The sequence below is a fragment of the Tyto alba genome, unplaced genomic scaffold (genome assembly GCF_018691265.1).
Source record: "Tyto alba isolate M040663 unplaced genomic scaffold, T.alba_DEE_v4.0 Super-Scaffold_17, whole genome shotgun sequence".
Classification (NCBI taxonomy): domain Eukaryota; kingdom Metazoa; phylum Chordata; class Aves; order Strigiformes; family Tytonidae; genus Tyto; species Tyto alba.
Window position 1 is genome coordinate 8,110,097 of NW_024881279.1, and position 24,175 is coordinate 8,134,271.

Here is a 24,175-nt window from a genome sequence, read left to right on the forward strand (position 1 = left end):
GCTGAAGGAGAGCAGGCGAGGAGACGTGGGCGCTGCCAGTCCCCAGCTGCCAGCCGGGACCCCGGGGTCCAGGCATGGTGGGGGGACTGTGGTCTTGACACCCCCCCTCCCCAGCCCGGGCTCAGCTGGAGCACATGGACAGCAGGGAGCTTTTCTTCCCCACAGGAGGAAGGGGAAGGGGAAAGAGGTGAGCGTGGCGAGTACGAGCATCCCTGGGCTTACTGGAGTTGCCCAGGGCTCCGTGGCCATCCCAGCGGGATGCTGGCCGGGGACAGAGCGGTGTCACAGGACACCCTCCTCCAGCACGGACATCGGCAAACTCCAGGATGGGGGGGTTTATGGGCAGAGCGAAGGGTGGAGGTGGGCTTCCCCGAGACCCCTGGAATGTTTTCCCCACGACAGGGGCTGTCTTGGCTCCTTGGTCCTGCCTGGGGTGGGTGCCTCCCTGGCAGCATCCAGGGGATGGGGATGGGGATTCGGAGCGGGGAGCAGCCCTTTTCCCCAGGACACCCTGGCGCTGCTGGGGAGAGGATGAGCTGCTGTGGGACTGTGCTGGAGGGGGAAAGATGAGGTGGGGAAGAAAATGGAGAGCAGTGCTGGGCAGGGGGCTTGGTGGCAGCAGAGACAGCCCGGGGACACAGCCCTGTGCCCTGGGGGGACCCAGGCACCCCATCAGGCACCTTGCAGGGACAGACACTCCTCATGGCCTGGTGGGGTCCATGGGGTTTGGCTCCAGCAGCTCCCAGGGCTGCCGGCGCTGGTCCCCCGGGGTCCCGAAGGGGTTAAGAGAAGAGAGGAAAAGCGGAGAAAGAAAACAGCATTGGGAGAGAGCGGGTCGGTCAGGGGCTGTTTGCACTGGCTTGAATGTGTCCTCGGCATGTTTATTCCTACTGCACAAGCACTTTTGCCAGACCGAGAGCCAGACTGCTGAGCATGCTGCACACACACACACACGCACACACACACACACACACATGCTGCTTCTGTCCCTCACGCATTCACAGCCCCATCCTAAAACTCTTCCCAGTCGCACCCTTCTTCTTCCACCTTCAGCCCGTTTTCCCCCTGCCTTACGAATCGCATGGGGACCGCTCTGAGTAGCGATGGCTGGTGGCCGTGCCCTGGCCCCGGGGACCCCCAGAGCCCAGCCGAGTGACAGGGCTGAGCTCAACCTCGCCTGCTCCCACCCTGCCCGTCCTGGCCGGGCTCGCAGCCTTGGGCGAGCCGGATGGGAGCAAACCTCATGTCCCAAGGCCACCAGCCCGCCGTGCCGCTGGAGCCAAGGCCTGGGAACGGGCATGTGCTGGGGTTTGGCTTCTTTCCTGGGCTGGAAAGAAAACACCCCCATCCCCGGGATGCTCTTTGTTTCCCATGAACCGACCCAAGCGCTGCCCGTGGGGCTCGGAGGGGCCAGACCCTGTGCTCGGGTGCACTCAGTCCCTGTTCTCCTCACTGTGCTGCTAAAATATCCTTGATCCTTGTTGTGGTGGTCCCCAGGCTGTGTGTATCCTTCTCTCCTCTCAGGTCCCATCCTGAATCTTTGGGATCACAGCTGGGTTCCGAGGGACTGGCCAGAGCTGTGGGTGTGGGAGCTGGCAGGGAGCAGCTCCCCCTCCCTTAGCAGCACGGTCCTGTTCCCCATCCACCTCCCCCAGGCTTTAGGGCTTCAGGGATGCCTGGTGGGGGGTGTCACAGTGGGGAGGACGGGGCTGACGGTGTTCAGCAAACATCACCCAAGTGGCCGGCTCTGCTTTTGACCTTGCATCTACACGTGGGCAGGTCGCAAGCCATGATCCCGGCAGCCCCGGGTCGTGGCCCCTTGTTTGTCTGCTCGGGAGAAGCTGGGGGGGAGTGTGACAGTGGCAAACACAGCTGTGAAATCAGGCTCACGCTGTGCCAGCCCCCGGGGATGGTCTGGGAAGCTCGGCAGCCCCTGGACCCCGGGGGGCTGAGATGCTCCTGCTGTCAGTCATCCGAGCTCAGGTGGACCCGAATGCACAGAGGTTGCTTAAACTGGCTTTTCAAGCCCCTGTGTGTTTTTCTGCATAGTTAATGAGTCGTGTTCCATGTCTGCTGAGTCTGAGCTCCCTAGGGCCCATGTGGCTGCGGGATGAGCCCCAACCCCTCTGCAGGATAAACCCTAATCCCGCTGCAGGAGGCTGCCCTGCCCTCCTCAACCAGGCAGGTTTTTGACACAACTAACAATAGGCACCCTGACAGCCAGGGGTGACCCCATCCCCACCATGCTCTCCTGCAGGAGTGGGATTTTGTTTAATTAGCAAACATTCGTCACCACTCCCCAGCAAATGTTCGGCAGTATGGCTTGGGAAAGGCGTGAAGGGGCCGTCGTGCCAGCCCCCCCTCCGGCATCTGCTGCTGGAGCTCTGCGGGGAAGTTTGGGTGTGGGACCCGCTGTGCCAGCGAGCCGGTGGCTGCACAGCCGGGGCCGTTCCTGCGAGATGGATAACAAAGATGAGCTGCCCGGGGCAGGCAGGGATGTGCGGAGCCAGGGGGCTGGGAGCTGCCTGTACCCATCTCGCCAAGCCAGCTTGCTGTGGTGTGGTTTGGGGCTGCTCTGCAGCCCTGGAGGTGCCAACTGTGGGGACAGCTGTGCAATGCTACCAGCCAGACCACTGGACCCCAACCAACGTAAGCCTTCCTGCCTTCCCCCCAGTTGGCTGCTTCATCTGCACATGTCCCAGGGCTGGAAGGAGCCCCCAGCTCATCACTCAGCCCTGAGCAGGTTTATAGCAGTGAGGATGGGGCTTCCCTGCCCTGGCTGCCCCCAGCCCAGAGCTTGGTCTTTAAGGTCATCTCCTCTCTCAGACCTCCTTGGTTTTACATTTCATTTGAGCTTTGAAAAGGCTGAGCTGCATTTTCAGTCCTGGCTTCCTGCAGCGATCTGACAGAGCTCCAGCTGACCACCCTGTGTCCCCGAGCAGTGGTGGCCAGGGTTCCCTGGGAACATCCACCCACCTCGGTGGCACCTTGGGTTTGTACTGGGCTGCAGCCGGTGGGACCTGGGGTCTTCAGTGCTTGGCAAACCGGGCGCTTTTCTCCCCAAAACCGCACCAAGAAGAGCTTGAGGCAGCTGTGACAGCTGGGCTGGGGCTGCCCTCACCCCCCAGGGACACAGCAGCTGAAGCTGAAGTCAAGGTCCAAGATAAGCCAAGGGCAGGACAGGCTGAGACCTGCCCTGCCCAGCGTGGTGCCGTGCAGCCGGGGTGCGGGCAGCTCCCAGGATGGTCTGGATGGGACCCTTGGGTCAGATTGGCCCTATTAGTGATGATGGGGTAGACTGACTTCTGAATCCAGCCAGGAGAGCTGAGCAAGGTCAGTCTTGCTCTCCTGTTGTGCACAGGCTGATGTTTGATGGATGGAAATCCCCGTGGAGCATCTGGGTTTGCTGGAACCCACCCCAGGCTGGGGCTGGGAGGTCATTGGAATGGTGGGAGGAAGGGAGCAGGTTTGCTGTAACCCGCCCAAAAAACACCCCTGGGAACCAGGGCAGTGGAGTGGGTGCAAAAGCCCGCTGGGGCTTGATATGGGATCTCTGTGCCAGGGTACAAAATGCATTTCACCCCAAGTCCAGCCCAGCCTGCACCATGCTGCCCTCCAAGGAACCTGCATCCCCCCTCCGCAGCCCCTCCCTCCTCCACCCCAGCCCACTCGCAGCCTCCTCGGTGCCTGGTTGCAGAGAGGTGAGCTGCCCAAGGCGACTCCTCTCCTCCCTGAACACGGCAGGAGAAGCCCAGGGCCTGCGTGAGGAACCATGCAGCAGTGCAAAGGGATGCAGAGTGGCCCCTGCAACCACTGAAACCGTGGGGTGGAGGAGGGAGGGGACATGGTCCAGCTGTCCGGGATGCCACTGTCCTCCTCTTCCCTTGCTCTGCTCGCTGCTGAATAAGGACAATTCCTCTGGTGCCCCGCAGCCCCCGTGCCATCCCCAGCCGTTTCTCCTGCCTCATCCGCCCACCAGCTGTGGGCAGGGGATGAAGGCACAACTCGGTGTGGGCATCCACGTGCCGGGACCGGCAGCCCATGTTCCACAGGCAGGCTGGGTCGTTGAGGACCACGGGGGTTGCACGGGGACAGGCACTCAGGAATGTTGTTTTTTTCCATCCCGGTTTCCGTCAAGGTAGTAAATCAGTGCTGCAAAAGGCTTTTGTTTTTTCCCCAGCACGCTGCCGGCTGCTCTGCCTGCCAGCCCCTGCCTTGCCTGCAGGAGCCAGGATGAGGCCATCCTTGCCCACACTCCCACGGCTTGCTCCAGGGACAGGGTCTGGCCTGGCCTGGTGAGGCCGTGGACCTGTCGTGCCAAGGGAGATGATCTGGCATCTCCTCTCTCATCCTCGCAGGGATTTCCAGGGAAGGAATCACAACACATACCAGTTCCCTTGCACCCTTTCTCTGGGTGCTGGACACCTCGCAGAGAGCCCTTGGCCCCTGCAGAGGTGGTTTTTCTCCATCCATCCTGAACAACCCAGCCGTGTCCCTCCCGTTGCCATCCCCTCCCAGCTGCAAGCAGTCCCAGTCTCCCATGAAAAGATGTTGGAGTGGCACAGGGTGACACCGACCTGGCCCCAGCCCTGCAAAGCTTTGGGGTTTAGCAGTGGGGTCCTTGTGCAGCTTGGGGGTCACCCCGCAGGCAGCTTGGCTGTGCCTCCCCACAGCACGTGGCTCAGCAGCACATCCCGGCCAGGTAATGGGGGAGCCGGGGGGGTATTGGATTGCAGCAGATGGGAGAGTGTCCGGGCACAGGGTGACTCAGGCTCAGCTCCAAATGCCGCTGGGTGACAGCTACACCGCAAAGACGTCTCTCGTATCAGCTGCAGAGGCAGCGATCCTTTAAAGAAACACAGGGCCCCCCCCCAGGGACGCGCAGTTGCCCTCTGGGGATGCAGCTGACCCAGGCTCCTTGCCCAGTGCAGTGTCACAGGGGAAGATGCCCTGGGGGAAGAAGGTGTCACGGGGGTGGGGAAGGTGCCCAGCTCCCCCAAGGGGACATTCAGCTGCTGGCATGGGAAAGGTGCAAAGACCCCCAGATGTATACGTTGCGGCCGGGCTATTTTGGAAAGGGACGGTGCCGATCTTGTGACCAGAGCTGGGGACTGCAAGTCTGGACAGCAGGGTCCTGCCTGAGTGACAACGACCCACTGCCTGACCTCGGGGAAACCCGAGAGCCCCCGCTGTGCTGGGGACAGCTTTCGCACCCCTTCCCGTCTCCCTGTCCCGACTTGTTTAATGAAGATGAAAACCAAGTGTTGGGCAGCGACGTGGCTGAGGACAACATGGGAAACTGGGGACGGAGACCAGGCTTGGGTGTAAATCCGACCTCCATTCTATGGCATGCCTGTGGCCGGGCCACCCGCAGTCCCCATGGATGTCCTGGGGGTGCACCCCATTTTTTTTCCAGCTGCGCCACCTCCTGCCCCTGTGCTGTGGCTGGGACAGGGGCAGCCCATGCCACCACGGTCCCCTGGGTCCCCCGGGCGGGTGCCGGGAGCAGATGGAGATGAAGACTTTCTGCAGGCCCCGACTCCCTCAGGCTTAGCAGCCTGAATACCAGCAATGCCTGCCAAAAATATTTGTGTGGGAGGTGGAAAGTTAACTTTAGTTTTCCTTTTTTCAATGGGGGGGGGGGGGGGGGGGGGCGGGCAGGGTGTGAGAAAGGCAGGCGGGGGGGGGGGGGAGGCGCTGTGCATCACCCGCCAGCGAGTGGGCAGGGAAAGATAGCCGAGCAAAAGGTCTCCCTGCTGCCAGATTTCAGCACTTTATGAATTGAAAGATTTTTTTTTATTATTATTATTCCCTTCACTGGCACCATTTTGCAGCTTCTCGTAGGGACTTGCTCCTGCCAGGGAGCATGAGGTGCTGCCCTCAGGGAGGGCACGGCTGGGCAGCGGCTCGCTGGAGCTGTGAGCTGGGACACTAGTGCCCGAATGGCGCATCCCTTGCTCCCCAGATTGGTGCTGTGCCCCTGAAATGGTCCCTGAAATGGCCCTTACACCCCTTTACAGCCTCATTTTGCAGGAGGGGGGTCTGCACAGGTTGTTATCTCAGCCTGATCTTGTGGATGTGGCTGGCGATGCTGCTCCTCTTCGCTGCTGCAATGATGCACCTCGGGCATATTATACCCATCCTACCCGGCTGGTTTTCTAGCAGGCAGGGTTAGCCCCGCAGCACTTGCTAGAGATGCACATCACCCATAAATATTCCCTTCCTGCACTGCTCGCAGAGCCCAGGTGTTTGTGTTGTGTTCTGGGGTGAATGTGGCTCCTCTGCCAGCAGCTCCGCCGTCGTTCCCTCACCAAGGTGCTGGGCTCAGCCTGGCCCCCAGCGAGGCACCAGATGTGTGACTCGATATTTCAGCAGAGTGAGTGGCCCCATCCCCGTAGCGCGTCCTCGGGGAACACCATCAATCAGGTCTCACCAAGGAGGGGTTTGCCCAGGGTGCTCTGGGATCGTGGGTGCCCATCCCTTGGGATGTGCCTGTCTACAGAAAGCTCTCCCGAAATGGAAGGGGGCGGCTTTGGAAAACGATTTTCAGGGTGGTACGGGTTCGCCCAGCTAACTGTCAAGGCAGCTCCGATGTAGGATGGACAGGAGTCTTGCTGCCCAAGAAACCTTCCCCATATGGATGGGGCAGGGGGCTGGGAGCCAGGAGATGACAGAGCTGCTCCCAGAGGATCTCTGCTGACCCACGCTGGGCTGGGGCTATTTTCAGCAACTTTCTCTTTGTCCTCATTTGAGATAAGGCAGCACCCTCAAGCTCTCACAACTTGCTGTGTTTCTAAGGAAAGATGTGGGTGGCTCCCCACAACTACTGGGGCCCTGACTTACGTAGAGAGCAGGGTGACATTCCTTTTTCAGAGAGAAACACTGAAATTTTTCCCCCAGGATCTCTTTGCAAATCCGTGTTGAATAATTGCAGCAGAGTAAGGCAGAAGGAAGGATTTCAGAAAGGGCGGAAGATTTCCTTTGGGCATTCTCGAAAAAATGCAGCCTTGCGTTTGGGAAATGCCCAAGCGCCTGTTAGGCAGCAAAGCTTTCACTGACTGTTTGCAAAGCTGCCTTAGTTTCCACAATAACCTTGCTAAGGGCAGGAAAAGTTTTGCAGAGAAGCTGTGTAAGCCCCAGATGAAGCTGCAGGGTATATTCCTGCCTGAGCTCAACTTGCAGCATTGACCTGGTGCGCTTTCTTATTTCACTAAAAAACCTTGCAATGATTCAGGTGAGGGTTTTGGGTTGAGCAGAAACCTCTCTTCCTCCTCCTCGGGTGGCTGTTAGGCTGGGAAATCCATCCTGGTCCGTGAGCTGTGGGCTTTGTGGGTCTCCTGGCAGCAGTGATGTCCAGTGGGACCCAGCCCTGCAGTGAGTGGGGCCGGGCGACACTGTGCTGAGCGGCTGCGGAGGACTCATGGCACAGGAATTTCCCTGTATGCTGTAACCCGTATCCTGTCCAGGGAGCGATGAGATCCCCCTTTCCCAGCTGATACCTCGCCTCTCGGCTGTGTCGGTGCGTGCGTTCGTCATTCAGCAGGATTTATGCTCGGCGGAAGGGAAGCGGGTCTGTCTGTGCTTGCCCCGGCGCTGCGTGAGTCACTCAATGGTTAAACACAACTTTGTTAGCTGGATGCCGGGAATTTTGCTTTCCAGTGGGATGGAGGTGGGAGCCAGGGCTCCTGCTAACCCTGAGCAAACCCCATCTGCAGGGAAAGGGCTTCTTCCCCAAACGCTCCCACCTCCTGAGCAGCAACCATCCCCCCGGCACTGGCCACAAATGGGGGTGTCTGGGCTGCAAAAGCAAAGGGAGCTGGGCTTGATGCTCCAGCCCTGGGTGCTGCCCCCAGGGTGAGGATGGATGGGTGAGGGTGAGGAGGTGTTGAGCGTGGTGCTGGGGGGGCTGCTGGGGCGGGGGGGCATTTCCAAATAAGCTGTTAGGGAGTGTTTGCATCGCAGGGGGTCCTTCCTGATGGGCAACGGTGCTGGGGCCGGAGCCCAGGCTGGGGATGCCGGGAATCGCTCCACTGCCCGGAGCCAAGGGAAATCAGTGCCTGCACAGGCATCCTCAACGCTTCCCCTTCCCTTTGCACAGATCTTTAGACGCTGCTCCTCCGCCCACCTGGACAAGAGGAAGCCCTGAAAAATCCTCCTTGGTGACGTGTGTCCTCCAGGCAGATCCCTGTAGTTGGATCTCCGAAAGCTGCCTACTCCCGTGGCATCGCGCCTAGTCCTTCTGCCTACAAGAGGAGTAAAGCAAGGCTCGTGTCCGGCACTGCCCATCTTCCCTCTCGGACGCTGCCCATGCTCTGAGGGATGCTGCTGGGGAGGAACCAGCCCCCCGGCCATGTGGAGTGGGTTTGAAAAGCCGTGGGGTGCCACCTGCGGAAAGTAGCAAAGATGCTGAAGGCAAGGCTCCGGCAGCCCTGCCTGCAAACCCAGCCTGGCTGCCCCGCACCCGGAGAAGCTGCGCAAACCCCGTGTGTCTGCGGGACAGCCAAAGGGGACACTGAAGGGGACAGTGACTCTTGGCAAGAGAGGGGGAGCAGAGGGGGCAGAGGTCAGCTGCGGGATGCTCCTGCCTCCAAGATGGTCGAGCAGGAGGGATGGACGGGGCTGCTGGGAGGGAAGGCGAGTGGGAACTGCCAGTGGGAGCCCAGGGGGCTCAATGGGGACATGCTGGGTCCCTTGTTGGATGACGGCAGCCTAGCCTTGACATCTGAGCCTGCAGCCCCCCCAAAATGTCCTGGCTCTGCCCCAGTACTGCCCCTCACAGAAGCCAGCTCCATGGCCAATCCCAGCCGGGAGTGGAAATTGGTGAAGATCCAACGGGTCCTCATCAACCCTGCCAGCGAACCAAGGAAACTGGGTAAGAGAAACCCCCTTTGGCCACCGTCCCCCACCCCAAAAAACGCTGCTGTTCTCCTGGGGCTGGGGCTGCCACTGCCCAGCCCGGCAATGGGAATGCCTGGCTCTTCCCAGGGCAGGACCGCTGCTGGGTTAGAGGTCCCAGGCTCCCGGCCGAGCCGCTGGGACTTTTTTAGCTTGAGATGATCGCTCTGGCCTTAAAAATAAGGAGGAATCTGTGGCTTTTCTCAGGAGGGGGGTGGGAAGGCAGCGGATAGGCTCCTGCAGTCTCCAAGAGCTCAGCCGAACCCTGAGCGAGAGGGCCGTGAGTGGGGTGGGCTTCCTGGCCCTCACCCTGGCCATGGGGCTCGGCAGGACCCTGCCAAAAGGGGGGTGATCAGGGCCAGATCCTGAGGTGCTGCCTAGGACTGGGGCACCTCTCACCAGTTGGTCAGGGCAGGCATGACCAAGCATTCATTAGGTGGCTTAGGGCCACCTCTCTTTCAGCCCCTGATTTAAAAATTAAGCGCATTATTGCAGGCCGGTTGGTTCCTACAATGCTCTCTGTCATTGCCTTGCTTCACAGCTGTTTCCCACCCTCTGTGACTGTCCCTTCAGCCACAGTGACACAAATACAGGCACATATCTAGGGATCACTGTGGACCTCCCCACCCAGGGGAGATGCTCCTGCAGGATTAGACCCATCGTCTTACAAGCATCGGACCCATTTTTAATCCCCGCTTCCACCCTTCTTTCTATTTTGCTCCTGCCCAGCTGTTATCTCAGCTGCCATGTGGCGCCGAGGCAGGTGTGTCCCTGTCCCCATGGGATGGTGTTATCGGATGCTGCCGCTCTGCTCAGAGCCTGGTTTTCCCAAAGCAGCCCCCGGGATGGGGAGGGACAGGACTCGCTGGGGATGCTCGACATGAACCTGGTGTTCAGAATCTGTCCCCCTCCTTTTTGGGGTGTCAGACATTCCTGAAGCCAGCAGCTCCCTGGATGGGATGAGGGCTGGGAACCTCAGCCAAACTCCTTGGCTCACTGCTGCCCCAGCAGCTCCCCCGGCTGTACAGGCGTCGTGTTTCAGGGCTCAGCACACAAACCAGACAGACCCAAATAGTCTTCCCATTTCTCACTCTGCTCTGGGATGGCAGATCTGCGGCGGAGAAAGGTCAGGCCTGACTGTCCAGGCTCAGCATTTTCCTAACCCACACCACCATCCAGCACTTCTGCTGCCAGCCTGGAATTTTAAAGTAACTCAACAGGTTTGTTGGAAAGAGTTTGTCCCATTTCCTCCCCCTCCAAGTGAGATCACCACCAGCCACTGCCTGCGAGACCCATCAGACTTTCCAGAGCCTCTGGGCAGGATGTCACTGAGGGTCCTGAGCGCTGGCAGCAGTGCTGGGACCTTGCAAAAACCCTGCAGGTTTGCGAAGGAGAGGTTTTGTTCAGAGCAGAGACGGTGGCAAAGGAGGGAGGGAAGGGCAGGTCCCCATGCAGGTGGCCTCAGGGCTGTCTCTGCAGCAGAGTATTTGCAGGAGCATCCCCAGGAGGTGTCAGGGGTTTGCTCTCCTTTTCCTTAGCTGTCTGGGGGTACAGGAAACCCCCACCCCATGCAGCTCCTGCAAGAGAAAAGGGTGCGGCCGTCCTCATCCAAAATTGTTCAGGGGTGGCCCTGAGAGCTGGGAGCCAAGCGGGTGCCCCCCTGAGCGGTGCAGCCCCAGCCAGGCAAGTGCCACTTTGGTCCCCATCCAGCAGCCCAAGGCCAGGCTGGCTGCTCCCAAATATCTGGCACAGCAGCCCAGGCTGGTTGGCACCTCTTGGGGCAGGCTGGGGAGCGCAGGAGCCCCGGGTAGAGGCAGCGGCTGGGAGATGCAGGAGGCAGGACTGGTTTCTCTGTCTGGTGTGCAAATAAACGGAAGGTTTCGCTCCCTGGGGGCTGCCGAGCCAGCGCCAGACTCCCTCAAAAACCAGAAAAGCACAAAAACGCAAAGAGGGGCAGGAAGAAAGGAAATTAGAAAGGCAAAAAATAAGGCCAAGAGCTCATCCTGCGGTGTGGACAGGCGCGGGAGGGGGGTGAGGCTGGTCCCACTTGCCGCGGTCCCGGGGAGCTCCGCAGCAGGCGAGGGCTCTGCAGCCCCAGCGGGAGCAGGGAGAGGGAGGTGGGAGGTGATGCTGGCCCCCCAAGAATCATCTCACCCAGGGCTGTGGAGCCCCATCACTGGGAGCAGACCACCCCTGGCAGAGGGCTGTTCCCAGCAGGTCCCCAGGGCCGTGACATCGGTGCTGGATTTTTCCCCCAACTCTTTAGGCACTGGGGAAACTGGGAGCAAGGGGAGGCCCTGCTTCCCAGCCAGGTAAGGTGCTGCAGGTCCCCCCAGCAGTGATGGGAGGAGGGGAAGGGGGTGAGGGGGCTGCTCAGGGCTGGGTGGGGGGATGCGCAGGGCTGGGTGGGGGGATGCGCAGGGCTGGGTGAGGGGATGCTCAGGGCTGGGTGGGGGGATGCGCAGGGCTGGGTGAGGGGATGCGCAGGGCTGGGTGAGGGGATGCTCAGGGCTGGGTGGGGGGATGCGCAGGGCTGGGAGAGGGGATGCGCAGGGCTGGGTGAGGGGATGCGCAGGGCTGGGTGGGGGGATGCCCCAGGAGGGGATAAGGGGATGCCCCGGGCTGGGTGAGGGGACGCCCCGGCTGCTCTGACCCCCGCAGCCGGCTCAGGGCAGACCCCGCCGGGACGGGAAGCGGCGGGGCGGCTGCCGGTGCCTCCGGGGAGGGGGCTCCGTCCCATCGGGTCGGTCGGGGCGGGCAGGGGCAGGGCCGGAGGGACCCGCCACCCCCCCCGGTCCCGGCCCCCGCCCGCCGCCCCCCCCCGGGCCCGCTCCGAGGGCGGAGCTGCCGCAACTTTCCTGCCCGCCGCCTCCTCCCCGGTGCAGACGGGCTGCGAGGGGCGGCGGCGGCACCGGCACCGGCACCGGCACCGGCACCGGCACCGGCACCGGCACCGCGGGTAGGGCCGGGGCTGGGGAGGCGACGGCTGCCCCCGGGAGGGGCTGCGGGGCTGGGGCAGGCGGGCGGGGGGGGGGGGGAGGGCCGGGGCAGGGGGCCGGGGGGTGCCAGTGAAGAAGCGGGGGCGGGAGCACAGACCGGGGTGTAACGGGGGGGGTGCTGGAATCAGGGGGATGTCCCGGCGTGCCGGGAGATGGGGGTGCACGGGAAGTCCGGGGGTGCACGGGGGGCTGATGGTGGGTGAAGGGCAGGCGAGTAGAGCTGTGAACAGCCCGGGGTGGGGGGAGGCGAGAGCTGAGGGGGGGTTCTCTCTTTATAAATTAGCTGGATGGGTGTCGGTTCCCTCTGTCCACACCCGAGGGTCTGGCACGGGGCGTGGGAGGCACAGATGTGGGGGGACGTGGAGGTCCCCCCCAGGGCTCGGCAGTGTCACACCTCCTAGCTCTGCAGATCATCTTGCCAGGCAATGTCCCCTGTCCCCCGCGGCGGGGACGTGATCTCCCCTGGCTGTGCCACCCCGTGCCGGAGACACGAGGTCTGTCCCTCCAGCTTGGCAGCCAGCGGGCTGGATCCCTTACGGGTTGTGCAAGGGGCAGGCGAAGGCCCCGTTTCATCCCGCTCCCCTCCCCGCTCCATCCATCCGACGGCGAAGAGCTGAGCCAAATGACCTTCTCTTACCAGCCCAGCGCCTTGGGCTTGTGGCACCAGCCTGGTGCCTCAGCAGCCCGGGGTGTGTAGTAGAGAGTCCGATCACCAGGCGGGCATAGAGGGGCTGGGACTCACTTGCCAGGCAGGACGGGGGTGCCCGTGGTACCCGGCCATGGGATGGGCTGGCTCTGATGCGCTCCGGGCAGATGGATGGCAGGCAGCCTGGAGGAGGTCTGCCCAGCTCCAGCCTCCTTCTGCAAAGCTGAAAGCTTCATTGTCACCGGCTGAGGGAAGGTACTGCCTCCACTTGTGTGGTAGCAGCGGCCTCTTCTTCAGTGCAGATGCATGCAGGGCTGGGGCTGCTCACTGCACCCCCCCGGCTTGGCATGCCACGGGGAAGCAGGGCTGGGGCAGGGGCAGCCAGCACCTATCAAAGAGCAAAATGCCCCCAGTCCCTTCTCCTTCTCTGCCTGGGTGACAGATGGGTGCCCCAGGGATTGATTCTGGGAGACTGCGGGGTGATTTTCAGCAGGATTTGGGTGCTGGGCCAGGGCAGGGGCATGGCTGCAAGCAGGGAGGAGCGTGGGGAGGCAAACAGCTCCAAATCCAGCAAAGCCTTTGCTAACAGAGCGCAGGGAAAACTTGCAAGCACATTGAATTTTCTCGCTGTGCCAGATTTTGTCACTGGCAAAGGCGCCCGGGAGGGGAGGCCCAGCACAGTGTGCCCTGCCAGGCAGGGGAGCTTGCTCCCCCCATGGCACCCACCGCTTGAGCTGAGGCTTTTCAGGTCTGCAGGGCCAGCACAGATAAAAACTTCATGGAGGTTTTATATCTGAGGTATAAGGGGGTTGGAAGCTGGGAATGAGGCAGAAATTTGTCATACTTTTATCCATATGTTTGAATCATATATGTTTCTAGCTAGTTCGACTGCCTATCTGTGCTACTCGCCTTGTTTTCCTAGCAGCAGATTATTTGGGATAACTCTGGGAGCTGGAGGGAAGCGCAGACTTAAATGTGTGCTAGTTAGTGCGCATTGTAAAAAATCCTGCACAGCTGTAGTTGGGGCAAAAGGCCAGTTGGCTTCACTACCAAAAAACCTGCTTACATTTCCTCGGTGTCCAAAGCCCTCAATTTTTGGGTGAAAACACTGGATTCCCCTTCCCCAGCACCGCCCAGTTGTAGATGTGTGTTCGGGTTCGTGGCAGGGCAGTGACACGGCAGTGACATGTGTCCCTCCGGTCAGATGGGGTTTCTCTCAGTTTAATATTGGGTTTTGCTGGTGGGATTTTGCCAATAAAAGGCATTGTTTGGGTTGAGTCGCCACAGCCCAAGAAATGGTCAGAAAGGGGGAAAAGCGCCTGCGAGTCATGGATGGTGACTGCTGCGCCATGTGAAGGTGGATTTGGGGTTTGTGCTCTGTGCTCTGCCTGGCCCCGGACAGCCCTGGGGCTGGGGGGTGGCCTGGTGGGACATCCCGAGCATCCTCCTGTGAGCTGGCCAAGGTGGGCTGTGGCGTTGGGATGGCTGAGTGTCCGACCCAGGAGCAGGCTAGAGCCCAAATCAGAGATTTTGGCGTCACCTTCCAGCTCCGAGTCCAAGATTTCCCATGGCCTGTTGCATCTCACCAGGATTCTGGTACCTCTTGGCTTCTCCCTACGAGGACTCCTCACCACCATGCCCGGTGCTCGCAGCCACCCGTACCTGCAAGGTGACAGCTTCCAAGTTGCTGTTTTTCTTCTTGTGACATCTTGGCCATGTCAGGACTGGCAACTTCCACTGAATCTGTCAGCTCAGAGAGCCCTGGGGTATCTCCTCTCCCTGAGATTTGGGGTCAAATCCTCATCTCATTCTAGATCTTGGAGTCCCTGTCAGGGCAGGGTGGGCCACAAGCAGGGTCTGATACATCCTTCATCATCATTTGGGGTTGGATGGTGACTCCAGCCTTTGCTGGCTGGACTTCAGACGCTCTGCAGTAGCGCTGTGCAGGGGGACCCATCCTTTGCACGGAAAGCTGAGCTGGAAGGAATTTTTTTTTCTCATCTGGCCAGAAGGGGCGAGCAACATAAATGCCTTTCATCACCCTCGTCATCCTCACTCTGGAGGAGAGAGCACAGTACGTGCTGTGGGAAGAATGACTGACAGCTCGGTAGGAAGCTGTTAAGCCCTGCACTTGGGGGATGTTGCTGGAAGTCACCCCTGGAGCAACAGGAAACCTATAGAGCAAGTGCCTATATAAATATAGAGATAGAGATCTATAGGCTCCTCTGGCCAGAGCTGAAGTGCATTGCACTGAAATAGCACTCAGGGACTATTGGCTGGCTGCTCACGTGCGTGGGGGGTCCTGCAGGACACAGGGAGCATCTCCTTCCCCAGCATCCCTGGACCACAGGGCTGGGGGCTCTCGGGGGACCCCCCCAACGCAGGGATGCAGCAGCGGAGAGGGCTGGCGGGGCTGGGTTCATTGTTCTTGGAAGAAGCCAGGACATTTGGAAAAGGGAGACGTTTCCTTCCCAAAGGGCAGCATGGTGACGAGCCGGTGTGTGGCTTGGGAAGGAAGGAAGGAAGGAAGGGAGAGTGGAAGAGTGTGAGAAGAGCTCGTCACCCTTCAGATTTTGGATTGGAGTCCCATTAATGAGCGGAAGCTGGTTTCCAGTGCTGCGTGAGCCCCTGGCACCCTCGGCCACACATAGATTTTCTTTTGCCTCCTCCCCACACTGCTCAGGCTGCCTTTGTCCCCGTGCTCCTCCTCCTCCTCCCCAGCACCTGGACATTTTCAGCATGTTGAGCTCCCTCCCGTCTGCCTGGGGCCAGGAGAAGCACCCGGCCAAAGCCCACCCGAGGCTCCCCAGCTGGCAGAGGATGGCAGGGAAGGGTGAAGGGATGTCCCCTGCAGCTGGGAGGGGACCGAGGGGTGCAGGAGCCACCCCAGGTGACGGTGTCCCCCCGGCCACTGTGGCAGATGGCTAAAGGCTCTCACCAGGTCAGATAATCTCACCCTGTGGCTCAGGCTGGAGCAGAGGAGGTGGTCCCTGTCCTTTGGCTGAGGATGGTATGGCACTCTCGGTCAAGCGATGACGAGTCACATTTATAACAGTGGCTGAAGGGTTGCAGAGCTGCAGGGTCCGTTTGTCCATCTGTCCGTTTGTCTGTCTGCTGGGCTGTGTGTGGCTGTACAAGCAGGGCAGTGTAGGGGGTTGTTCTCTGCAATTTCCTCTGGCCAGCCGGAGGCTTCTGTGCTCTCCATCCATATGATAAACATTGGATGTAGAGAGCAATTATTGCCCCCAACATTCCCGTTAGTATCCTGAAGGATTCATTTCCAGCGGGCTCAGGTGGGAGGGGCTGGGAATGGGCAGGGAGCAGGGGCAGAGGGGCTGCTGGAAGAGCGTAGGGGATGGGGGTCCGCAAGGCAATGCTGGGAGCAGATGCCAAGCAGGGGATTTGAGGTGGGGGGCTCCCACCTGGCAGCACCCCCTGGCCCAGAGGGATGCCTGTGCCTGGGGCAGCAGCAAGGGATGGGGATACCTGGGGGCAAAGTCCCAGGGGACAAATCCCAGCGCTGGTCCTGGCTATGCAGGAGTGTATCCGGTGGCTAGTCCAAGCAGGAACGGGCTGGCCAAGAGCTGAGTCATCCCTCCAGCACAGAGGAGATCCCCCAGGGCCCCTCGGTTGCTGTTAAAAGGCAGTAGCAAGAGCGAGAGGCTGTGAAATGGCTCCGCCGAGAGCTCGGCTTCTTAGGCGGCCTCAGCCTCCGAGGAAGCAGGGATGCTCAGTTTGGAGCACGATATTCAGACATCTGGAGCCTGTGGCTTGTTTCTCAATGGCTCCTTGGCTGTATTTCTCCTCCGTTTCAGAGATAAAGGCGGCGAGGGCGACCCCGTGGAGTGGGAGCTGTGGTGCTGGCCGCCCTCCAGCCAGCCCGGCCGGAGGAAACCGCAGCCTCGCTCTGTGCCGCCGCCAAAGCAAATAGAAATGGGGTGTTAAACAATGCTGGGCGCTAACCGGGGGAGATGTTGGCCGCCGGCGTTGCCACTGCGGATGGGCTCCTCGTCTCCAGGAGAGAGTTTCCACTGGCATCTCTGCCTCCTCTCCTCTGTGCCCAGCCAAAACCCTCCTGTTGGGCAGCCCGAAGGCTTCATCCACCCTCCTCCTCCTCCTTTCTGGCCTCTCTGAGGAGGTAGAGCCATCCTGCAAGCCTTGGCAGTGCTGGGGCCAGGGCAGGGACTTGCTGGGTGCTGAGGGAGGCAGGAGGGATGAAGGCTGAGGAAGAGGAGATGCCTAGCTTGCAGCAGCCCTCCTGCTTCACCGTGGGCTCGCTGGAAGGATTTGGCTTAGTCATTCATCCCTTCCCTCGCTAGTAGGCTGAGCCACTGCTGAAAATATCCTGGAAGGCTCCCAAGCGGCACAGAAGGCAAGAAAATGAGAAACACATGAAGGACGGGAAGAAGGGAAGGGATGGGAAGGGAAGGGGAGCAGGCGCTGGTGGCGCCCGGGGGAGCGGGGCTCGGGGCGGGCGGCTCTGGCCACCCACCTGCCTGCTGGGGCCAGAGCAGGGACACCCCATCACAGCCATCCCGGCAGCAACTTTGGGGAGGGGACTGCACCTTTGGAGGGTGCTGGGGTGATGCTGATGCTCTGCACTGCTGTCTGTCCCCGAGCTGTGGCCTCAGCGGGGCTGGGGACGCTGCCCTTCCCGCAGGCGCTTCAGGGTGAGCTTGTAGGAAATTGCTCACCCTGGGAAAATGCGTTCCCGGCAGCTCCACATCCTTTTGGCTTTTGGGAAGGGCTGGTGCCCTGACCTTTTGGCCAGCACATAAGAAGCCCAGTGGAACTCCGGCTGCTTGCCGTGGGGCTTTCACCAGGCTTTTAGCTTTCGGCACTTGTGTAGGCTCCCAAGGCATGAGGTGGGTGCCTTGCTGCGGGCTGCATCTGTGTCTGGCAGGTCAGGATCTGCACAGCTTCTGTCGGCTGCTGCCATCTCGTGTTGCTCCATAAATCAGTCCCCAGATGGGGCTCGCCACTGGCCTTGCCGTGAGGTTATGGCGGGCTGGTATCTCCCTGCTGACGCTGGGTTTGCTTTCCTGCTTGGGGCTGAGCATGCCGGGGTGAGGGGTGAGGGGCCGGGGGACACACGCTGGCCCCTTCCCTGCCCACTGTCTCTTCGAGCTGGGGGCCAAAACCATGTGAGCTGCAACCTGAGACCTTCCAGAGCCCTTGGAGAAATTCCTTTCCCATACAGTCACCGCAGTGGGCACGCAGACCCCAGCCGAAATATGGGTCAGGATGGGAGGAAAGGGACTGAATGCCCCTGGGTGTCCCCTGGGGCTTTGCTGTCTGTCCCTCCAGCTTTGGGGGGGGGGGATTGTATTACTGCAGCTCACTATCTAGGCAGGGGCTGCGCTGGGTCCCCATCACCCCTGGGACTGCAATATCCCCCCTGTGCACCCCAGCCCCAGGGCATCCCTCCTGCCTTACCCCAGCTGCCGGGAAGGGGTTGTGATGCCAAGGGATACCTGGAGGAAGGGCTGCTGGTCCTGGACAGGGAGGGCTGAGATCCTACATCCCTGCTGAGCCCCCCCCCTAACCCCCTCTCTCCCCTCTGCCCAGGTCTCTCCCGCAGCGCCAGCCTCTCTGAGAAGGAGCTGAAGGAGGCGAAGGCGCGGAGCCGGAGGATCGCGGCGCAGCTCACCACGGCGCCCAGCCCCAGCTCCAAGGGCGTCCTGCTCTTCAACCACCGCAAGCAGCGCGTCGACGGGCTGGCCGAGGCCGGGCATGGCGGGGGGCTGGAGCTGAGCCCTGCGCCCCGGCCTCTGCAAGCGGCCATGGAGGAGGGTGAGGGGCAGGGGATGAAGCCAGAGCCTGGCCAGCCCACCGCCCCAGGAGAGGGGCTGCGGGCGAATGACTCCCCATGCCAGGAACCGCCGGCTGAAGCCCAGCAGGTCCCGCTTAGCGTCTACCTGAAGGAGAACATGGCATCGGCCACCGCCAACGGTGTGCAGGAGCGGGCGGCCAGGGGGATGGAGAGCGGGGCAGGGGGGCTCGGGGATGTGGGAGCCCCTGCGGGGCCAAGCACGGTGGCTCTTGCCCGGCCACAGAGCCCCAAGGAGGGGAAGAACGGTGAGGTGCCCAGTGTGCCAGCGGAGACGACACCCTCGGCCAGCCGGCAGCAGAACGGGGCGCAGGGCCGGCAGTACTATGAGGTCCATCTCACCCTGGCCAAGCCCAAGCCTGTGAAGAACCGGACGGCCAGACCCTTCGGCACCCAGGCGTCCCCCGCCAGCGGCCAGCCCACGGAGGAACCCCCTGCCACCGAGCTGCCCCCGCCACCCACCTACGCGGAGACCCTGAGCAGCCCTCCGCCGCTCACTCGTGTCCGCTCGCCCCCCGCCTACTCGGCCCTGTACCCTCCCCGGGAGCAGAAGATGCTGCCAGGTGCCTCCCTGGGCTGTGGGGTGACCGGACCAAACCCCCTGCCCAAAACAGGGATCCTGGAGGAGTCGGCCGCTCGGAGAGCCGGTAAAAAGTCCATGTTCACCTTCGTCGAGAAGCCGAAGCTGGGCCCCAACCCTGATCTGCTGGACCTAGTCCAGAGCGCCGACAGCAGGAAGAAGCAGAAGGAGCAGGGGGAGCCTGGTGCTGAGGACGAGCCCTTTGCCCTCGGGGCTGAAGCCGCCAACTTTGTCCCCAAAAGTGCACCCAGGGGTGGGCAGCACCTCCCGCCAGCCGACGATGCTCCAGCGTGGTCCTCCTGCCTCAAGTCTCCCACCATCCAGCCCAAGCCAAAGCCGCAGCCCAGCCACCACCTCAGTGAAGCGAGAGGGAAGGGGGCCGAGCTCTTTGCCCGCCGGCAGTCAAGGATGGAGAAGTTCATCATCGAGGCTCCCCCCCAACCTGAGCTGCTGCGGTCCCCATCACCCACCATGTCCCTGCCTCCCTCCTGGAAGTATGACGCCAATGCTTACCTGTCGCCCATGGTCTCCAGGCGCCCTTCCAAGAGTCCCTCCAGGCCCTCCAAAACCCCCCCAGCATCACTGTATGGTGGAAACCTGATGGAGAATGAGGTCTCCCAGAAGGAGCTGGAGATCTCCAAGCACCAGCCCTACCAGCTCCAGTCTTCGCTCTTCATCCTCTCCCCATCCAAGGGGCCGGCGAGGTCGATACCCCAGGAGACGCCTCCACCCAGACCCTCTCTTCCCGATGCCTATCGCCCTCCCCAGCAAACCTCCTGCCCAACCTCTCCGTTGCCTCCTTCCCCCGTTTGGCATCCCCCCACTGTGCCCAGCTCTGCCCAGACCACCTCCAGCCCCTTCCCCAGTGCCGCTGGGGCTCTGTCCCTGACTCACGGCAGCCGTGCCGGTCCCGGAGCCCCGACCGAGGTGCTGCTGGCCTCCCCATGCCGCCTGCTGCCACCCCGAGCGAAGGGAGGCTTCCAGGCACCCCGGCCCTCCTACTCCACCAGGAATGCCGGCATCGAGCCGCAGGTGTGGAAACCTTCTTTTTACTACAAGTAGCGGTGGCGGAGAGAAAAACACAGGGGTTTTAGGCTTCCCTCCACTGGCTGAGTCCTCCCTAACTGCTCATGGGTGTGCCAAAAGCTGAGCCAACGACGAAAAAGGGGGAAAAAAGAAAATGAAATATAGAAAAAAGAAGTAGCTGGGAGGCTACAGTGCCAGGACGGTGGGTGAGACAGGTGCTGCTGAGACCCTGGAGTAATGGGAGCCAAGGGGTCCTGGAAGGGAGGCAGGAATCGGGGCGTAGAGCCTGTGGGATCCAAAGAGCCATCAGGAGCCTGCCCATCCCGCGTGGCTGCCGGTGCTTTCTCTCTTCTCTCACCTGGAAACTTTGGAGCATCGCACCTCTGGCTCTGTCCTTTCCTCGCCTCCTGCCTTTCCAGCTCTCGTAGCCGGCAGCTGCCGGCTCTGCCCACTCACCCACAGCCCCTCTGTCCTGCTGGCTCCTATCTGCCTCCTACCAAAGCAAACCCGGAGGGGACACACCGCCTTTCCACCTCACTGTGCCTGCTCCTCTCTCTTCTGATGCTCCTTTGGGATCTGTCCTCGTTTGCTTCCATGCTGCAGTGGAAGAGCCACATCCCTGCGGGAACAGCAGAGCCCCACGGTGCCGGGGACCGGGGGACACCACGGGCTCCCTGTCCGTCTCCGCGTTTGGTGCAGGAGCTGGGGGTGGGCAGCGCTGCTTGGCACGGCCAAGAGCGAGCGATGTGCCGGGCAGGGGAGGGCAGAGCTGCTGGGTGATGCTCAGCTCGTGGTCCAGCCGCGTCTGCCCATCCCTTGCTCCCCCCACTGTAACAAGTTGCCTTTTGACTGTGCTTTTATTTCTTCTGCGTTTTTCTTTCCCCATCCCCCCTCCCTTTCTGAATACACTCTCTGCGCTGTCAGACCTGGCTCTTCTCTTTGCTGATGACTGGGGAGCAGCTGCTGGGTGACGGACCCCCGGGGGAAGGGGGTGCAGAGGAGGGGGTCTCTGTGCATCACCTGGAAGGAGGCTTTAGGAAGCTGCAGGTAGTGAGAGGTCTTGGGTCATATTTTGGGCAAGGATGATTCATTGCAGGCTCAACCTGCCCTGACCTGCTTGGCTGATGAGTGGGTGCAGAGGCAAATGCATTTTGGGGGGACCCTTGCAGGGGGTGCAATGCACGAGGAGGCATCCCCAGTTCCTGCGGGGCTGATCCAGCACAAAGCACCAATCCTGCCCCTGTCCCTCTGCTTTGTCCCCTTCATCCTTCCAAGCGGTGCCGGCACTAACCCGCTCTCTGTCCCCCTCCAGGAAAGGCGGTCGTCCCTCCCCGCCTCACCCACCTGGACACCCCGGCTGGCGCGGCACCCGGGCAGCCTGGACGGCTGGGCCAGCCCGGCCTCGGTGCTCGAGCTGGACGAGGGACCCCCCATGTCCCCTCCATGGAGCGAGAGGTCCCTGTCCCCGCTGCGGCAGGACGCCGACCCCCGGGCCAGCCGGCAGATGCAAGCGCGGCTCGCCAGGAACATCATCAACGCTGCCCGAAGGAAGAGCTCCTCTCCCAAAGCTGTGGGGCTGGAGGGCTCCCGGCCCTTCACCCCCATCCCCGCCGGACCCCCCAGCTTGCCCCAGTCCCCCACGCTGGCGCGGCCAGAGGCCTCCAGAGCCCCAGCGCTGCAGGCTGCCAGCAGCATGCCGGGGAGCCTGGGCAGCCCCTTGCCCACCCACAAAAGCCCCCTGAGATCACCCCGGGCGGATGGCCCCCAGTTTTGTGCCTCCCCTGGGATACCCCGAGCCGCCTGGGCAGAAGGTCGCCAGCTCCTGCTGCCACCCAGCGTGTCCTGCCCTGTCCCCAGGCTGTCCCCCAGCCCCAAGAGCCCCCTGCCATCCCCTGTGGTGGGCGGGCGATCGCCGGCCAAGCGCTGCACCTCCCGGTCCCCGACGGACTCGGACGTCTCCCTTGACTCCGAAGACTCGGGGACCAAGAGCCCGGGCATCCACAGCTTCAACCTCTGTCCCCGGGGCTGGACCGGCAGCCTGCGGCTGAAGCCGGGGGGGTTGCCCTCGGGAGCCCCCTGCACCTCCTAGATGAGCCAGCCCTGGCCAGGTCACCCTCTCCCCAGCCCCGCCGCCTGGGGCGATGCCACCCGCTGAGCCCCCCCCCCACCAGGAACACCTTAACCCTCGGGGCTGAGGTCCCCAAAAAACAGTGTCCCCACTCCCCGGTGGAGCTACCACAGCCCCTCGGCGTGCCAGCGGGGTCAGGTGCCTCCCGCCTGCCTGCCACCCCATGGCCCCACTCTATTTTTACCACCCTAACCTTTCAGGGCAGGACTGCGTGGTCAGCAGGCAGCGGGGGGGCAGCCAGCCCCCCTCCCTTCCTCTGCAGCCCCTGCCCACCAGTCCGCCCTATGCCATGTAGCCAGGCTGGGGACGAGCTCGGTGGTCCCCTGCAAGCTCCCCCGTCCCCAGCGCAGAGGTGTCACCCAGGGTGTCACCACAGCTCTGCTTTCCTGGGGTGGCACAGCCGGTGCCACTGCCCACAGGGTCACAGCACACCGGGCAGGGGTGGGCAGCACCGAGCGGGTGCTGTGGTCAGGCACACTCTCCCAGCCTCCAGATCTGTCTAGTTTCAGTTGAAACCAGATTTTGGGGAGGAAAAGTTCATTTTTTTATTCCAGCACCCTGCCCTGTTTTGTTGGAGGTTTTTTTTTGTTTGTTTGTTTGGGTTTTTTTTTGTTTGTTTTTTATTTTTGACCCCCTTCTCAAAGGAATTCCCCCAGATCTTTCCCTGGTGACCAAAAACAGAGCCAAAGTTATTTATTGCCATGTCAAGGGGGCCGTTTACAGGTGCCCTCCCACCCTGCCCAGGCAAAGAGGGACAGCCCCATCCCATACCCTGTTGCTGTCCCCATCCCCAGGCTCACCCCCTCCCTGTCCCCACCCCTGCGGGATGGAGGGACACACAGGGACCAGCGGGTGCTGTGGCAGCCGGGGTCGGGGCTGGGGGTGCAGGGAGGTGGTGGGGGGAGGTGTGAAGGAAGTGATACAGGTTGCAGAGGGTTTGAAGGAGGTGTCAGTGCAGGAGGCGATGCTGAGAGCATTTTGGGGACGAGCCGATGTCCCCACAGGGAGCCCTACGAGGGGTTGGGGGGTGCCCAGGGACAGCAGTGTCAGGGGGAGGTTTGGGGTGATGGGGAAAGGAGGGCGATAGGGTGGACAGAGCTATGTTGCAGAGCCTGGGGAGAGCAGTGGGTGTCCAGGAGAGCGGTGGGTCCCCAAAGCACTTGTCCTCACCCAGGGGTGAGCAGGAGCCAGTTGGGGTGCCAGGAGGTGCTACGGCAGTGACCGCAGCCCCCCCCCCCCGCCCCCCCCCCCCCGAGGGCACAGCCTTGGTGCTGGTAAGACCAGTATGGAGAAAGGAGGATGCTGGTGCTCCAGCATGACCCCTGTTCAGGGAGCCCCTGTCACTCCTTCCCTGGGACATGCTGTCAGAGCCAGCCCATCCCTGTTCCCTGGGGTCCCCCTGCCCTGCAGCCTCCCCTTCCCAGGACACAGTCCACCCCGCCTTGCTGCACCAGCCACCACAACCCGCCTCTGCCACACAGCTGTATACCCAACTCCGAAATAAACTGCCGTTATCCCACCTGGCCTGGCCTGCCTGCCTCCAATCCGTCCCCGGGGTGGCCTGGGCACGCGTGGCCACCTCCTGCTGCTGCTGTACAGCCACCATACCGGTCCCCAAGGGTCAGCCCTGCTCCGCCCCCTTTCTCAGCCAGAAATAACTGCTGTCCCACAGCCGGACTTTGGCATCTGGGCTGGAGCCCAGCACGGGTCGGGGCGAGCGGCAGGGAGCCTGGGGGTGCCACAGGGGGCCAGCCAGAGCCACCGAGTGCTGGTGGCTGAAGCTTGCCTTCAGCCTCATCCCCAGTGCAGCAGGAGAGCATCTTCGGTCCCCAGCATCCGGGGCGTCCCCTGGCCAGGTAGGGAAGGTGAGGTCCCACTCTGGGGTCAGCAAATGGGTGGGTGCACGGGGCTTGGGAATGTCCCAGACTCAGCAGTAGGGCCATGGCCACCATGGGGGGGTCAGGGTATGGTCACCCTGGAGAGAGAGCGGGGATCCAGGGAAGGACAGGGCACAAGTTCGCCGTGCGGAAGGTTAATGTGGAACTCAGCTGGCAGGGAGCTGCGTGCCAGG

At 61.9% G+C, this 24,175-nt stretch overlaps 1 protein-coding gene across 2 annotated transcripts; it reads left to right on the plus strand.

Annotated features, from left to right (window-relative positions):
• The first annotated feature begins 42 nt into the window (after positions 1-42).
• On the plus strand, positions 43-23,623 carry SYNPO (synaptopodin). 2 transcript variants are annotated; one of them, XM_033006283.2, is made up of 4 exons: positions 43-187; positions 8,099-8,872; positions 18,109-19,982; positions 21,289-23,623. In XM_033006283.2, exons 2-4 carry the CDS (start codon positions 8,404-8,406, stop codon positions 22,063-22,065), a joined length of 3,120 nt encoding a protein of 1,039 aa, XP_032862174.2. In that variant the 5' UTR covers positions 43-187; positions 8,099-8,403; the 3' UTR covers positions 22,066-23,623. The 2 variants fall into 2 exon arrangements, with proteins under 2 accessions (XP_032862174.2, XP_032862176.2); XM_033006285.2 differs by lacking the exons at positions 43-187; positions 8,099-8,872 and adding an exon at positions 14,140-14,209.
• The last annotated feature ends 552 nt before the right edge of the window (positions 23,624-24,175 follow it).

What these genes read in the sequence shown, in the direction of transcription:
- SYNPO (XM_033006283.2), top strand. Translation starts at nt 8,404, where the DNA reads ATGCTGAAGGCAAGGCTCCGGCAGCCCTGCCTGCAAACCCAGCCTGGC. An exon ending in CAGCGAACCAAGGAAACTGG is followed by an intron (nt 8,873 to 18,108) that starts GTAAGAGAAACC and finishes CCCTCTGCCCAG; the next exon opens with GTCTCTCCCGCAGCGCCAGC. An exon ending in ATGCCGGCATCGAGCCGCAG is followed by an intron (nt 19,983 to 21,288) that starts GTGTGGAAACCT and finishes GTCCCCCTCCAG; the next exon opens with GAAAGGCGGTCGTCCCTCCC.